The sequence below is a fragment of the Piliocolobus tephrosceles genome, chromosome 2 (genome assembly GCF_002776525.5).
Source record: "Piliocolobus tephrosceles isolate RC106 chromosome 2, ASM277652v3, whole genome shotgun sequence".
Classification (NCBI taxonomy): Eukaryota; Metazoa; Chordata; class Mammalia; order Primates; family Cercopithecidae; genus Piliocolobus; species Piliocolobus tephrosceles.
Window position 1 is genome coordinate 101295289 of NC_045435.1, and position 17265 is coordinate 101312553.

At 40.3% G+C, this 17265-nt stretch overlaps 1 protein-coding gene across 1 annotated transcript in view; it reads right to left on the reverse strand.

Moving 5' to 3' along the window:
- Positions 1–17265, reverse strand: part of MAP3K13 (mitogen-activated protein kinase kinase kinase 13) — a 106429-nt gene that overhangs the window by 39023 nt on the left and 50141 nt on the right. Inside the window, exons 2-3 of the mRNA XM_026454888.2 lie at positions 8876–9435; positions 603–786 (exon numbers count right to left, since the gene is read on the reverse strand). Coding sequence (XP_026310673.1) covers positions 603–786; positions 8876–9350 — 659 coding nt within the window. The 5' untranslated portion in view covers positions 9351–9435. The remainder of the gene's footprint in view (positions 1–602; positions 787–8875; positions 9436–17265) is intronic.

Genomic DNA, 17265 nt, shown 5'->3' on the forward strand with positions numbered 1-17265 from the left:
GGCTCAACACAGCCTCAGCCTCCCAGGTTCAAGCAATCCCCCTGCCTCAGCCTCTTAAGTAGCTAGGACTACAGGCCTGTGCTACCACATTCAGCTAATTTTTAAAATTTTTTTTAAAAGACAGGGTCCCACTATGTTGTCCAGGCTGGTCTCAGACTCCTGGGTTCAAGTGATCTGCCTGCCTTGGCCTCCCAAAGTGCTGGGATTACAGACATGAGCCACTGCACCCTGTCAACTTTGTTTTCTTAAGTGAATTTTAGGCTGTTCAGGTGATATTGAAGTAACCTCTGTCATCCCATTGATGAATGAGGTTGATGCAGCAGATCTGACTGCTTGGCAGGAACCCACACTTTCCCTTCCTGCCCCATGTGCATGCCCCTTCCATGTAGCACATACTTCAGCAAAATGAACCACTGGATTATAAGATGCCTGAGGACACAACTCCAATATAATAGTTCCTTGATACCCTCCCAAAGCACCTAGCACAGTGCTAAGTCTAGAGAATGCTTTTGAAATATCTCTCAAAGCAGAAACTTGTGTGTCTATATTGGGGGAAAGAAAATAGGTCTACTTCTTTAAAAAAAAAAAAAGCCTTGACCTACTTGAATGCGATGATGTTAGGGTGCTTCAACTTCCTCAAATGCTTGATATCCGTCTCATTCTGTTCTCTCACTTTCTTGATGGCCACCTCTTCCGCTCGGAACTTGCCCAAGAAGACAGCTCCTTGGGCTCCACTACCCAGCCACTGTAGCTCTGAGATCTCCTCAAATGGCACTTCCCAAGTATCTAGGCACACAAGCAAGAAATAAGCTTGAAGAGATCTCAGAAGGGACCACTCTACAAGGCCATTCTGAAGGTACAACTTCATCATCATCCAGGATGAGCCTTACCCTCTGTCTCGCACCAAAAGATAGAACCTTCCTATGTACCTTGGAACTATAGATCAAATATTCATACACATTAGTTCGTATCAATTTTTAACCACTGAAATAAAGCAGAGCAGAAGCCTCCAATATGCCTTCCTCCAAACAAAACACAACCTACCACTCTTGCAGTCCTACCTCCTCACCTTAAGCTTGCATGTCAGTCAATTTACCCATCTGCCTCTATGCAACTATCCCTACCGCATCACCCATTACAGGTGTTATTTTATTCCTCTTTGAATTTCTAGTGCAGATGCTTAGTGAATCTTTGCTAATGAATTTTTTTTTTTTTTTTTGTGATGGAGTCTTGCTCTGTCACCCAGGCTGCAGTGCAATGGCATGATCTCAGCTCACTGCAAACTTCTGCCTCTGGGATTCAAGTGATTCTCCTGCCTCAGCCTCCCAAGTAGCTGTGATTACAGGCACCCACCACCATGCCTGGCTAATTTTTGTATTTTTTAGTAGAGACAGGGTTTCACCATGTTGGTTAGGCTGGTCTCGAACTCCTGACCTCAGGTGATCCACCTGCCTTGGCCTCCCAAAGTGCTGGGATTGTAGGTGTGAGCCACCGTGCTGGGCTGCTAATGAATTTTTAATGATACTCTCCTAAGAACTTCATTATGCATACTACTTACATTAATATTTACCTTTGATTGAGTACTTACTATATACCATACACTAGCATAGTACTTGACATATATCATATGTTCAATCCTTACAACCCTACAAGTATGGCCTTATTATAGTTATTTAAAGATGAAAAAAACTAAGGCATAGGGTGGTGAAGTAAATTCTCCTAAAATCATATAGCTGATAAGTGGTAAAACTGGGCCTAGAATCCCAGGATTGGCCAATTTTAGGAAGAGTGCTTTCTCTCCTATATGACATTGCCTCTCATAAGTAATTGAGAGGGCCATTAGTCATTAGTCATGATATGCTTATTCATAAAGCTGTAGTATTTTCAAGTTTCTCTTTTCCTTAGAGTTTGAATAATTTTTTGCACCAGAAATTTAAGAAGGGTCATTTCTAAGTGGTGGCATTATTAGTGCTTCATATTATATTTCTTTATTGTTTTCTGTCTTAAAAATTATTTTTTACCATAAGCCTATATCACTTTTATAATGAATAAAATGGTATTTTAAATAAAGCACTTCAAAAATTCAATCAATATGTGCTTTAATCTCATGAAACTTTTCAAGAAAAGAATGTAATTCATTGAGCCTTCTCCATTCCCCCTTCTTTCCAGGGTATTATCACAGGTAAGAAACAAATATCAAAGAGCTAAGAACCCCACGGAGTGAGAAAAATGATGACAGTGTGAAAGGTCGTGAGAGATTCTCCTCAGATCACTCAAAGGCTGCTGTTTGCAGAACATGGAACAAAGTAGTGTTGAGTTAGCTTCAAAGGAACTCTGGTCTTGAAAGCAAATCAACTCACCGTCTACTGCATTGATGAAACAAGAGCGGAAAGAGCTTATCTGCCTCGAGAAGTGAGCTACACTTCCCTCTTCTCTAATTTTCTCTACCTTAAGAGAAAAGAAACTCTGTAGATCTTAATAAAATGTTTTCTCATTACAATTGCTAAAACTTAAGCTTCAAAATATAACTATGTAGAGCAAGAAATATATAAAATGAGGGTGGTTTATGCCATGGGCCTTCATCCCATTCTCCTGATCTGAGCAGTATTAAAATTTTTCGCTGTACTGAAATTGAATAAATGCTAGATAAAAGCAAATCTCTCTCAAATACAAATAGCTGACAAATTTAAAATCACCGAAGGAACACAGGATACCAAGTGAGATTTGGGAGGAAACAGCAAGTGATAGCCTTGGCTATTTTAACTATCTTCAGGGTTTCTAGGACAAGTATTAATAAGTGGCTCATGAAATCTCACTTTCACCTCTATGGGCTCATCCATGCAGCACACATGGTACACAGATATTGATGGCATATTGTAAGAGAATTTTCCTCATTGGGGTCCAGTGACAAATTAACAGTGTCATTGGCCGGGCATGGTGGCTCACACCTGTAATCCCAGCACTTTGGGAGGCCAAGGTGGGTGGATCATGAGGTCAGGAGTTCGAGACCAGCCTGGCCAATATGGTGAAACCCCGTCTCTACTAAAAGTACAAAAAAAAATTAGCCGGGCATGGTGGTGCACGCCTGTAATCCCAGCTACTCAGGAGGCTGAGGCAGGAGAATTGCTTGAACCTGGGAGGCAGAGGTTGCAGTGAGCTGAGATCGTGCCACTGCACTCCAGCCTGGGCGACAGAGCAAGGCTCCATTTCAGAACAACAACAAACAAACAAACAAACAAACAAAAACAAAAACAAAAAACCCCCAGTGTCATTTTGACCATTTTAGGGGACTGAATAAAGTATTATTACTGGACTCTGGGGCAAGAACATAACTGAGCAGTACGTCTTTGAACAGCTTTACGCAAGCCCAAATTACCCTAATTTTTAATAAAATAACTACTAAAATTAGACTAATGTTTGGGTGTCTCTTTTACCCTATTTACTCAATCTTTAGTTACTGGCGTGCACCTGCTAATATGTACATTCCAAATTCTATCCAAAAGAATTTTGATAGTTTTTGCTCACAGCAGCAATGTATGAACATATTGGCAGTAAGTATTATTAATTATTTTTTGGTTCTATTTTAATTAGGTATAAAATAGTGTTTTATAACTTTGCACTTGTTTAATTGACCGTGATCACATTTGTTTAATACTCACAATCTGCTTTGTATGAATTGTCAAAACCCCTTTGTTCATTTATCTGTTAGCCTTCCATAGTTTGCATCAACTTGAAGAAACTCCTTCTATATTTCTTTGATACAAATGAGGATATTTTATAAGCCTTTTTCTTTTAATTTTATTATTTTTGAACAAAGTGTTCCAGATCGTTGTCTATTATTTCCTTTGCAATTTCTTCCACTGCCTAGTCTATCTTCTAAAAGTTATCTATCGTTCATTTTTAAAAATTTAATCTTTACATTCATCTGAAACTTATTTTGGTGTATGGTATGAGGACTGATATAAATTATTTTTTTCCACATTGCTATTTAATGATTCCCAAATAATTTGTTAAAAAAATGCTTTATTTTCATATTGCTTTAGGATACTTACACTGTAACTCACTATATTTTTTAGAAATAATGCCTATTAGTATTTTTGTAAGATGATAAACAGATTAATTACTAAAATACAAATACACTTGGCACTCAAATACAAAGTATTCCGAGTATTGCAACGAAAAATAAAATTCTCCTCTACCAACCTCTACCTCATGCCTGTGCTATTCAACTATGTTCAGCCAAGTCTCGATTATCCATAGAAAAATAAAGTGGATAGCACTTGTAATAAAAGAACACAGATTGTAAAATAAAGAAAGTAATGCTTCAACCATGTTTCTATCCATCTTTTTACTGAAACTAATTATCAGAAGTAAAATCGGTTGATATGAATTTAGCACTCTTTGCCCAGTCTCAAAGTCCCTGTCAATAACGAGCAGAGAGCTCAGAAATGGGAAAATGGCAGGAAAAAGGAAATTGGTGATAAGGTTGCACAAAATTAAGGGCCTAGATAATTGATGAGCAAGATAACTAATCTCATAATAATGAAGAACTGAGTATACTCTCTCTAGGGTTAGTCCCAAACTTTTCTTTGCTTTTATGTCTGTCCCATTGATATTCTTCCCCAGCGTTTATCTTCTCTTTTATCTTCCCAATGACAACGATGTTAATTCCAATATCCATCAGGATCCTTAGGACTGGGAAAAAGCCACATGCCCACCCACTTTAAGGCAACAGTTCTCCTTTGTTTATTCAGACATGGCCATGACAGTACTTGCTTTGAGACTGGAAACTATTTGGCAACAGAAGATTTAAATTGCATGCTACCTTACTTGGGTTCACTATCAACATACTCAAAGGGAGGTGAGGACATCATTAAAATTTTTTCAAAATCCAGTGACATTTCCTCATAAGTACCAAATGTAGGGACATGCCTGTGACATGTGTTATCCTTTGGTTGGCTGCAATGCAGGACTGAAGATTAGTTCCCTGATCCCAGACCTGACAAGGAAATTTGCTAGTTTCCGGCTAGCGGAACTCTTTCATGGTGCACAGCAACACCAGCTCTCAGTGGGATATCCTGCAGTCTGCTGAAGGGCTAGGCATCTGCTGTGTCCATATCAGAATCTTAAGCTGACCAGGCCTGTTTCTTATTTATTTCTGAAATAAACCTTTTTGAAAGTTGCATAATCAATTGGAACACAAATTAAATAGCAGTTTGCAGAATAATAACAAAAAATTTTAAAACCTCCTTTTGACAAACATACGGGATGGGTGTATTGCCCCTCATTCTGAGTCTGAACCTCAATGATGTACTTGGATCCTGAGATCTTCAAATTATCACCAAAAGTAAGTCTGAGATTGGACAAGCGGAGACCCTAAAAACCAAATGTAGTCGATCGCCTATGCAGCTATCAGTAGGTTTTACGTCCAACCAAAGAAAAGGGAACTTTAAAAAAATAACAAACTAGGGCCAGGCACGGTGGCTCATGCCTGTAATCCCAGCATTTTGGGAGGCCAAGGCAGGCGGATCACCTGGGGTCAGCAGTTCAAGACCAGACTGGCCGACATGGTGAAACCCTGTCGCTACTAAAAATGGGTGTGCGCCTATAATCCCAGCTACTTGGGAGGCTGAGGCAGGAGAATCACTTGAACCCAGAAGGCAGAGGTTGCAGTGAGCTGAGATCAAACCATTGCACTCCAGCCTGGGTGACAGAGCAAGACTCCGTCTCAAAAAAAAAAAAAAAAAATTAGAAATTCTTACCTCTGAATTGTGGAAAGACGGGTGATTTTTATTTTCTTCTTTATTTTATTTTCCTGCTTATATTTATGTCTAATTTAAAACATAATAATGCTGTTAGCAAGAAGCAACTAATTTCCTTTAAAACCTTAAAAATCATGCAGGCCAGGGGGTGGAAGGAAAATGAAAGCAGAATGTGTAGCGTACTGGAGTATGTGTGAAAGAGAGGGATACACATACACAAAACCAGGGACTGATGAAGAATTTCTGCATGGAACAAGAACAGATCATATGGTTGACAAATCCTGAAAAGGACCTGGAAGTTACAGGCATACCAGTAAATCCCAATATACTTATGGAAAACAGGTATAGAGGGTGGAGTTGGTATTTGGTTTAAGAGAATGTATTGCAGAAATGGGAAATAAAACGCATGAGAAAAGTGGTTAATGGTAACTGAAGGCCACTGGCTGTTGTGGAAAAACCATCAACAGTCTTGACTAAAAGAGATGAACAGACTTTTAGGGGAGGGTCCCAGAGTCTAAAAATCAGTTATAAAATAAATAGAATCGCATTTTTGGTCCATATTTTCCCTTTCCAGAATTTCTTGATGAGAGAACTCATAAAAATTTAATCATTTACATAAGGCCACAAAGATATGTATCAAAAGTCTTAAAACAACACATCTTTTGAATTCAAGTATTCCTCTCCTAGGAATTTATCCCAAGGACTAATTAAAGATATATGCAAAAGTAAAGTAGTAGACAAATGGTCATTGCAGTATGGCTTATAATAACTAAACATGCAAACAAATTAATGTTGAGCAATAGGGGATTACTTAAAAATACTGGCACATTCACATCATTTAATATTATGTAGCCATTAAAAATGATGCTGAAGAATTATACTTAAGACATGGAAAATGTTCACAATATGAAGTGAGAAAACATTACAAAACAGTATGTGATATGGTTTGGTTCTGTGTCCCCACTCAAATCTCATCTCGAATTGTAATTTCCACGTGTCAGGGGAAGGGCCTGGTGGGAGGTGACTGGATCATGGGGCGGATTTCCCCCTTGCTGCTCTCGTGATAGTGAGTGAGTTCTCATGAGATCTGGTTGTCTGAAAATGTGTGGCACTTCCCCCTTCTCTCTCTCCTGCTCTGCCATGGTAAGACTTTCTTGCTTCCACTTCGCCTTCTGCCATGATCGTAAGTTTCCTGAGGTTTCCTAGCCATGCTTCCTGTTAAGCCTGCAGAACTGTGGGTCCATTAAACCTCTTTTCTTCATAAATTACCCAGTCTCAGGTAGTTCTTTATAGTAGTGTGAACACGGATTAATATAGTATGACTCCATTTTTTAAAAGTATACACACATATACACAAATAGACTAATGTAATATATAAAATGGAAACATTAATGGTTATTCTCAGGAGATGGAGGATATTAGATTATTTTAAAATTGTTTTGGAACTTACCTGTATTTTCCAAACTCCATACATATTACTTTTGTTATCAGAAAAAAAAAAAGTTACTTTGGAGAATATTGAGGTTATATAAGATCATGTCCTTTGCAAGAACATGGATGGAGCCAGAGGCCATTGTCCTTAGCAAACGAACGCAGGAACAGAAAACCAAATATCACATGCTCTCACTTACAAGAAGGAGCAAAATGATGAGAAAACATAGACACAAAGAGGGGAATGACAGACACTGGGGCCTACGTGAGGGTGGAGGGTCGGGTGAGAAAGAGGATCAGATAAAATAACTATCGGGTACTGAGTGATGAAATAATCCGTACAGTAAATCCCCATGACACGAGTTTACCTGTAGAACGAACCTGCGCATGTACCCCTGAACGTAACATAAAGCTTTTAAAAAATGAGGTTATAAAGAATACCAGGGCTTCAAACGTACAATATTAATATTTGAATCAGAATGTATGAATATATTGTTACACAATGATGGGAGTTAAAAACTTAATTTTTTTTTTTTTTTTTTTTAAGGCAGAGTCTCACTCTATCACCTAGGCTGGAATGCAGAGGCACAATCTCGGCTCACTGCAACCTCTGCTGGGTTTAAGCAATTCTTGTGCCTCAGCCTCCCAAGTAACTTGGACCGCAGGTGCATGCCACCATGCCTGGCTAATTTTTGTATTTTTAATAGAGACAGGGTTTCACCATGTTGGCCAGGCTGGTCTTGAACTCCTGACCTCAAGTGATCTGCCCCCCTCAGATTCCCAAAGTGCTGTGATTACAAGTGTGAGCCACCACACCCAACAAAACTTCCTTTTTTTGGGCGATTGTGGGATCTAGAAATAATAGCGCTTCTCAAGATTGGTTAGATATTTTGTCATTTCCTCAAAATGTAAGCTTTCTATGCCTTTATTGTAAGAAAATAACTCCTTTTTACTATAATCTAAGTTTTACTATAATCTAAGTCCTACAGTCTTCAGGGGCATTACCATGTGGCTTCTGTCTGGTTTTAAATCAGTCCAGCAGCCATCAGATTTTTTTGATTGTATAAGTTATCAGTAAACTTTTTAAAATTTATTTTTATTAATTAATTAATTAATTAAGAAAAACAGTCTCACTCTGTCACCCAGGCTGAAGTGCAGTGGCACAATCATAGCTCACTGTAGCCTCAAACTCCTGGGCTCAAGTGATCCTCCTGCCTCAGCCTCCCAAAGTGCTGAGATTACAGGTGCGAACTACTGCACCTGGCAAAAAATTTTAAATATGTAGCCACTGCATGATTTCTTTATATATTATATATCTGCACAACTATATTAAAATATGAAATATATCTGAAAATTTTATGAAAATGGAAATTTTAAATGATGAGATAAACAAGAGCTCTAGTATTTTCTTCTTATAATCCCATGGATTGTTTTATATGTACCGTACTTTGTACACCACTAGACTAGATGACCACAAAAAGATGGGCTACAACCAAAAAAGACCCACCAAATGTGAATCTCTTCCCTTCAGCTGGTCTACTGGAAACTGAAATGAGGTATTGATCTGCCACTAGTTATTTAATTTGCCCAAAGCTCACAGGTTATCCAGCTAATGGTGGTGACGGTGGTGGTGATGGTGTGTTTACACAAGAAATATCTTCCAAGTCCATACTCTAGCTTACCTTGCTGCTGCAATTTGTAATCAGTGGAATATGCCTTCCCAATGATATTCCATACAGGCCTTAAGCATCCAAATAGTCCTTCAAGAAACCCACCACTGCCACTGCCTGACCTGCTGAACTGAATCTTGATGTCTTCAGTTCCGCTCGTGCTCTCTCCGTCCACCGTGTTGCTGTTCCCCTGAGACACCGCCATCTCTGATTCATCGTGTTCCCTTAGCTGAAGAACGCTGTTCTCAAACTGGTCCCTGGAATCCTCACTTACGCTTGTCAAAACTGTTGTGGTGATGGGGCTGTTCACACTCTCAATTAGCTCTGTTCGTACCATCCCCTTTTCCTGCTGGTCCTCGAGGAGCTTGGGAGAAGGGTGGTTCCCCATAGCTGCGAGCTCATCTTGTAGTCCATTGAAGGTTTTGCTTTCACTGAAGGGTAAGTGTGGAGAAGAGGAGCAGCTCAGGTGCTCCTGAAAGTTGGCCATTGTGCCATGAGTATAACCAAGGTCCTGAGATGACACTCAGAGGATTGTTGGGACAGAGTTCTGACTTAAGAGAGGGCTCCAAAACCTGAGAAAAACAGGAGGGAGAGATGAGATCATCTTTTCTTTAGTATGCACACCACGACACTTCTGTTTGCATTAAGAACACTGAAACATGGGGACTGGTTAACCTGTGGGTTCGTCCATGTGATGGAGATGAGTGCAGCAATGAAAATTTATGCTGTGAGAGAGTATTTATGAACATGACAAAATATCCACGACACATTAATATAAAAAACAGGTTAGAACAATATATATAACATTAACTTAAAAATTTATTTAAAAGGATATACATACAAAAAAAAGACTTGAAGGAAAAAATCCAAGGAATTAACAATAGTTAATTTTAGGTGGTTAGATCTGGGAGATGTTTATATTGTTGTGATTTTCAAGGTATTCTAAGCATTCTGTATCAATATCTATTATTATTATTTATTTATTATTATTATTTTTTGAGATGGAGTTTCACTCTTATTGCCCAGGCTGAAGTGCAATGGTGTGATTTCGGCTCACTGCAACCTCCGCCTCCCAGGTTGAAGTGATTCTCCTGCCTCAGCCTCCCAAGTAACTGGGATTACAGGCATGCATCATCACACCGGCTACTTTTTGTATTTTTAGTAGAGACAGGGTTTCTCCATGTTGGTCAGGCGGGTCTCAAACTCCTGACCTCAGGTGATCCACCCACCTTTGCCTCACAAAGTGCTGGGATTACAGGCATGGGCCACTGTGCCCAGCCCAAAGTATGTTCTTATCAGAAACGTACTTTCTTTTTAAATCCCTTTGTAATAGTCATTCCTTCCTTCACTCTGTACCAAGCATCTAGAATGTGCTAGAGGTCAGGGTATGAAGATGACCTCATTTTGCAGACGGGGTAAAAGAAAGACCAACAAAAGTTGACAGAACAGTGCTTCTAATGAATTAAGTAAGTGCTCTGAGAGCACAGAAGAGGGAGGAATAGTTTCAGGGAAAGGTGCTGAAAGGTAGTAACTTTTGATCCATTTGAAGGAAGTGTAGGCATTCATTAAGCAAGTCAGAAAGGTGTGAGTGAAAGAAGAGAGGGAGGGTATTACAAGTGTGGGGGAAACCATGAAGGAGGCCATAGAAGCTTGAAAGACTATGGAACAGATGAGAAACCCGAAGTGGCTGGAATGTAGGCTATATATAAGCGCATGCAGAAAGACATGAATGGACAGATAGGTAGGGGCTAGATTATAAGGAGCTTTGCACGCCAGGCTGAGTTTGAGATTTTATACTGAAGGTGATGGGGAGCCATAGTAACTTATATTGGGGATTATGGATAAAAATAGACCCTCTCAATTTTATTATTTTCTTATCTTCATAACTGAGACCTAAATTTTAAGCCTTTTATTTATTACCATATCCCATGAATAGCTTGTATTAGTGAACCAATGAAAATATCCTATCCTCTGCTGGTGTGGTGGCTCACGCCTGTAATCCCAACACTTTGGGAGGCCGAGGTGGGCAGATCATGAAGTCAGGAGTTTGAGACCAGCCTGGCCAGCATGGTGAAATGCCATCTCTACCAAAAATGCAAAAAATTAGCAGGGTATGGTGGTGCATGCCTGTAGTCCCAACTACTCAGGAGGCTGAGGCAGGAGAATTGCTGGAACCCAGCAAGTGGCCAAGATTGCACTACTACACTCCAGCCTGGGTGACAGAGCGAGACTCTGGAAGGAGGAGGAGGGGTAGGTGGAGGAGGAGGCAGAGGAGGAGATGAACGAGGAGGAGGAGGAGAAGGAGAAGAAGAAGAGGAAGAAAAAGAGGAAGAAGAAGAAGAAAAGGAAGAACAGGAAGAGAAGAAGAGGAAGGAGGAGGAGGAGAGGAAGAAGAGGAAGAACAAGAGGAAGAAGGAGGAGGAGGAGAAAATATCCTATCCTCTGAATTCTTATTCATTCACTGAGCTCCTATAACATGGCATGCAATGTGTTAGGCATTAGTAAATGGACCATAGGTTCCTACCCTTTGGGAACTTACAATCTAGAAGGAAAGACCAATAGATGACAGCCACATGGTTAGATATGGGACAAAGATATGTATAAGGTGCAATGGAGCTCCGAAAAATAAATATAAAATGTGTCTAGAGATGTTATAAGAAGTTTTGTTTGAATTGAGTCTTGAGGGGTGAATTAATGGTCACTAGGAAAGAAAGACTAGGCATTCCAGGTAGTATTGGGAAATAGTGGGAGATAACTCTTGAAAAAGTAGGCAAAGGCTAGATTATGGTAGGCCTGTATGACAAGCTAAATCTTTGGGGTTTTATCCTCGTGACAACAGAGAGCCATTAAGGAATTTTAAGCAAGGGAGTAATTTGGTCAGATAAATTAAAATCACATGTATAGAAGTAGAGGTTGGATTCAAAGGGAAAGATTGAAGGTCCAGTTAGAAGTTATAGTTCAAAAAGAAATGATCTGGACCTGAACAAGTCAGTTAGCAATGGCAGTGAAGAGGACAGGAAAGATTTAAGAGGTAGAATTGGTAAGATCTAGTAATTGACTAGACATGGAAGTGGGTAAAGGAAAGGGGGAGAGGAAGACTTTTCAAATCACTTATTTGGAATAATGAACAGACAGACAATGTCAATAACTGAGATATGAAATGCCAGAAAGAAAGGTTTGGAAAGAAGACGATTAGCTCAACTATGGACATACAGAATTTAAGGCCTACTATGCATCATGCACTAAGCTAGGGAGCTAGGCTTTTATTGATGCTATCTGATTTTAAAAAGACACTTTGTAGAGAGAGATTGGAAGAAAGATAAAGATGGGGCTCATTTATCAGAGGGGCAGAAGTTTCCAAATCATAAAGCTAAATTTAAAGTGTATTTATTGAATATATACTCAGTCTGCACAACATGGCAAAAAATTACAAAAAATACAAACATTATAAAAAATACAAAAATTACAAAAATTAGCCAGCCATGGTGATGTGCGCCTGTAGTATCAGCTATTTGGGTGGAAGGCTGAGGTGGCAGAATCGCTTGAGCCCAGGAAATCAAGGCTGCAGTGAGCTGTGTTTGTGCCACTGTATTCCAGGCTGGGCAGCAGAGCGAGACCCTGTCTTAAAAAAGAAAAAAGAATATATACTGAGAATTGTGCCATGCACTAGGCTAGATTCTGTGGATACAGAACATTACTGTTACCATTAGTGTTTTTAATAATGAATAAGAGAAAGTGCTTTACAATTTATAGAAGCCTGTTTACATAATCGGCAGTACTGCTAAATCAGCTCTTTCCAAAACAACAGCAATCTGGTTTGTAGTGTTTGCTCATTTTCCTAGTGTAAATATTCCCACCATAGCAGATTTCAAGCTAATAAAAGTTTAACAACTTGCTTGCAAAGTTTCTAAATATTTGACAATTGGCTCTTACAAGTTGGTGCATAAGCCAGCTCCAGCACCATAATCCTCGTAATAATGTCATTTCTATTTCACAAGAGAAGAAATTTCTCTAAGGTAATATATTCAATAAGTAATAGAAAAGGAATTAAAATCTAGCTCAAAGTTCAGATTCCCCAAATCCTTTGCCTTTTTTACAACACGATGGAACCTCTTATAACTCCTCACTTTCATAGAGTGCTTTCCAGGTTAAAAAATGATGTTATCTGTGATCATTCGATCTAAGTATTTGATCCCTAGGTAAAGAATCCAAAACACAGAATGATTATTCCTATTTTTCACGGGAGGAAATGAAGGCCTAGAAAGAGGTAGATGCTAAAGGTCACAGAGCCAGGATGAAATACCGGGTTATTTTTCCTAATCATGACACTCTCTCCTGTACCAGGCAGTCTCTGAGGACATGGTTCCTATCCTGTTGAAGCTCACAGACTACTTACGGAAGTAATAATTACACGTCATCCCCCATGACAAATGAGCCATATTCTGTTCTACAGAGCCAAGAGAGGGAACAATGGTAAAAGAGGTAGGATGTGAAGGTAAGGTGTGTGACGGAAGGAAGGAAATCGGGGTCGGATAAGAGCACTGGCAGGGGCAGGGAAGCGGGAATGACCAGAGGGTGCGTGAGGGGGTTGCTGGCCCAGAAACAGTAGTGGCTAATGTGGGGGAGCAGTGTGCAGCAAGGGTAACTCCTGCCTCCACACATGGGCTCTGAAAGCTTACCATACAGTGCAGGTGATTCTTCCCACCCCACCTGACAAACCAGAGAGATCACTTTAACGGGACGGGGTTAGGTTAAGAGGCACTTAAATTATAGGGTATGGAGAAATCTAAGCCTTGAGAAGCTGCCTGGTAATATAAGGTTGGGGCAGGGGGAAGAAAGAAGAAAAACTGGAGCCCTTTATTACAGACCCCATTCCACCCACTCCAGCCTCCCCTCCCCTGTTCTTTTTGTGCTCATCTCTGAGCTTCGACATTACTGATCTCCTCATTATACTTTCTGGCTGATCACCTGCCACAACCTTGAGCTGTCTCCTGCCTTTGGCCTCTCTCACCTTGCCTTGCCTGATCTCTTTTAAGACTGCTGATTTCATGCTATCTGACCTGGCCGCTGACTCAGCAGTTACTTCTGGTCTGCCTTGGCTGCAGGACTCTTGGTTATCCTATACAGCAGCAGTCCCCAACCTTTTTGGCACCAGGGACCAGTTTTGTGGAAGACACTTCTTCCACGGACCAGGGATGGGGGATGGTTTCGAGATGGTTCAAGTACATTACATGTATTGTGCACTTTATTTCTATTATAATTACACTGTAATACATAATGAAATAATTCTACAACTAACCATAATGTAGAATCAGTGGGAGCCCTGAGCTTGTTTTCCTGCAACTAGATACTCCCATCTGGGGTTGATGGGGGACAATGATAGATCATTAGTCATTAGATGCTCATAAGGGGAACACAACCTAGATCCCTAGATCCCTCACATGCACATTTCACAGTAGGGTTCGCACTGCTATGAGAATCTAATGCCCCCACGGATCTGACAGGAGGTGGAGCTCAGGCAGTAATATGAGTGACAGGGAGTGACTATAAACACAGAGGAAGCTCTGCTGGCTCACCCACCCGCTGCTCACCTCCTGCTGTTCCACCCAGTTCCTAACAGGCCACAGACTGGTACCAGACCGTGGCCTGGAGGTTGGGAACCCCTGCTATACAGCACAAGTGCTATATGCTATTGGTTCACATGAATTGCATACCCAAATATATATGTGAATTTCAGCCAAACACGTACTTGTGTGATTTATTTTTTTTGAATCAAACTATCAGACTTTGTATTAATTCCTGGTCAATTTCTACTTTGTCAATTTTTTATCCTGAACTTCTGCCTAATGTTAGGATGAGCTCATACACAAAAAGTTAGAAAAACACATGTTTGTTTTGTAATTTTTTTCGTATCTCTAACAGGTTAAGGATGAGTGTGAAGTGGACCTGTTCCCATTGGCATGGGAATGGGTCTAATCACAGTCATCAAATGCAGTTTGATATTTAAGAGATCAGGGAAAAACAGGACAATCAAGGAATATGGTTCAACCCGCTTATTTCACATATGAGAATCAAATTTCAAAGAGATTGTGGACTTGCTTAATATAACAACTGCCCAGTGGCAGAGCTGAGATGAGTCCTCCTTCCTCAGCCCAGCTCCTTCCACTAGCATGGTTGTTTGTTTATTCGAAGAGAAACAAATAGCCATGGTATCATGGCCACTGATGACAAAACCAATAGCAATTCACGGTGCTATTCTAGATGCACGAAAACTATTCCCAAGGAAACACTAGCGCCCACCTAGCGGGGTGACCCTGCGCCTATCCACAGGCCAGCAGGAGGCTACCCACTGACTGCTCTCAGAACGGGCAGAGGTGAGGTAAACCTCAAGGTGTGTGTAAAGCTGTGTAGTCAAATAGGCTTCCCTCATGCTCACCAAGAATATCCAGTCCAACGTGACCCAACAAAGGCAGAGAAATAGAGAGGTTACAAGAACAAAGGGAAAGAAAAATCATCACCATGGCTATATTCAAATGATCAGAGTTGACTCTACATTTAAGAAGAATGTAGGAAGCTAAAAATACCTAAGTTTTACCTCTGTTAGTATGCACACCCACATGCTGCCACTGCACAGTGAAGAGACTGTCAGGTGGAAACCGTGGAAACACAGGCGGTTCCACTATCTCTGGCTGTCTTCTGCCCTCTCAGCTCCTCTCTCCCTGTGCAAATCTGGCTCAGGTACCCTCATAGGAGCTGATTGTTTGGTCCTTTCCATTCATAAGAAATCAAAACTAGTATATATTAGAAGGAGACAGAAAGGAAGTGGGGCAAGATTTTTGAATGTTGAGAGTCAAAGGGAAAAAGATAAGGAATATCGGAGGGGTAAAGGGCAAGCTTGGAATGGCACCCTTACCAGAAGAAAGTACTATGGGGGCCAGGCGCCGTGGCTCATGCCTGTAATCCCAGCACTTTTGGGAGGCTGAGGCAGGCGGATCACCTGGGGTCAGGAGTCCGAAACCAGCCTGCCCAACATGGCGAAACCCCATCTCTACTAAACATACAAAAAATTAGCTGGGCGTGGTGGCAGGTGCCTGTAATTCCAGCTACTCGGGAGGCTGAGGCAGGAGAATGGCTTGAACCCAGGAGGCGGAGATTGCAGTGACCCGAGATGCTGCCCTTGCACTTCTGCCTGGGCAATAGAGGGAGACTCCGTTTCAAAAACAAAAGAAAAACAAACAAACAAACAAAAAAAACAAAAAAGAAAAGAAAAAAGAAAAAGAAAGTACTCTGGGAAGGTCTGTAGGTGAGGTGATGCTACTGCCGCCCTTACAGGTCCCGATCTGCAAAGGGCGCAGGAAGTGCTCCCATATCTGCCCTTGAGGAACACTTTCCCTGCCTTCTGAGTTTCTTGGCCCCAAGAGGAGGAAGTGATTTGTGCAAAATTAGTCGGCAAGAGTTGGAGACAGCAGCAGCTGCGCATTTGGCTGGGCACTGCCAATTTCTGGAAATTACCTTGGTTTTGTGCCAAGATCCCAGGATGCAATGTAGAGAGAAAGAGGAATGGAGGAGGCAATGTGGCCAAATGGCTCTCAAATTCTTGGATTTCTATCATAGAATACAATTTTTCCCATGTTACTAATTGAGGATTTTTATAATGATCAGATTTTGAATTTTATATCATAAATATGAATAAATCAAAAGATTTTGGACAATTTAGCCCCACAAAGTTTTTGGTGTGACTAAAATTGAATAAAAAATTAAATTAAGCATTATTTCTACAAAATTTATTGATTGATGCTGAGCTCTTTCTAAGCTACCTTCTCTTTACTTGGTGTCTTCTTGCCTATCTTTAAAAATGAATACAACACTGCCATCTTAGCCTTCTGGTCATTTCTCTAAAATTCATATAGCGGTTGAGAACGTAAAATATTTTCTGCTGCTAGGAGCATCAATCCCATTTTAAAATTTGGATGATGTTACTTGTGCATAGTAATAACATAAAATGATCTTTCCAGGATAGAGGTCTGTCACCCAGATCTTAATTTGAACTTTGAAAACATTAGCTAGTATTCTCGAATGGAGTTGTATGATTAGAAGTACGTAACTTGAAATCAGATAAAAAGAATGGCCTACAATTGTGCCTTTATTCCTACTTACTCTCTTAACTGTGGACCATCTCCTGAAATGCCTATTTGAAGGAACAATAAAAACTCAATCGAGAAATCCACTGACCTACCTCATTTCACCTTCTTTATAACATTTCATTCAACAATTATGCATTCAAAAATATTGATTCCATGTTTGCCATGTACCTATATTTTCGGTTAAAATTATGAATGTTTAATAATCTTGAAGTATGCTGGAGACAGCAAAAAAATAAAAATTACAAAGAAGCAAATTCT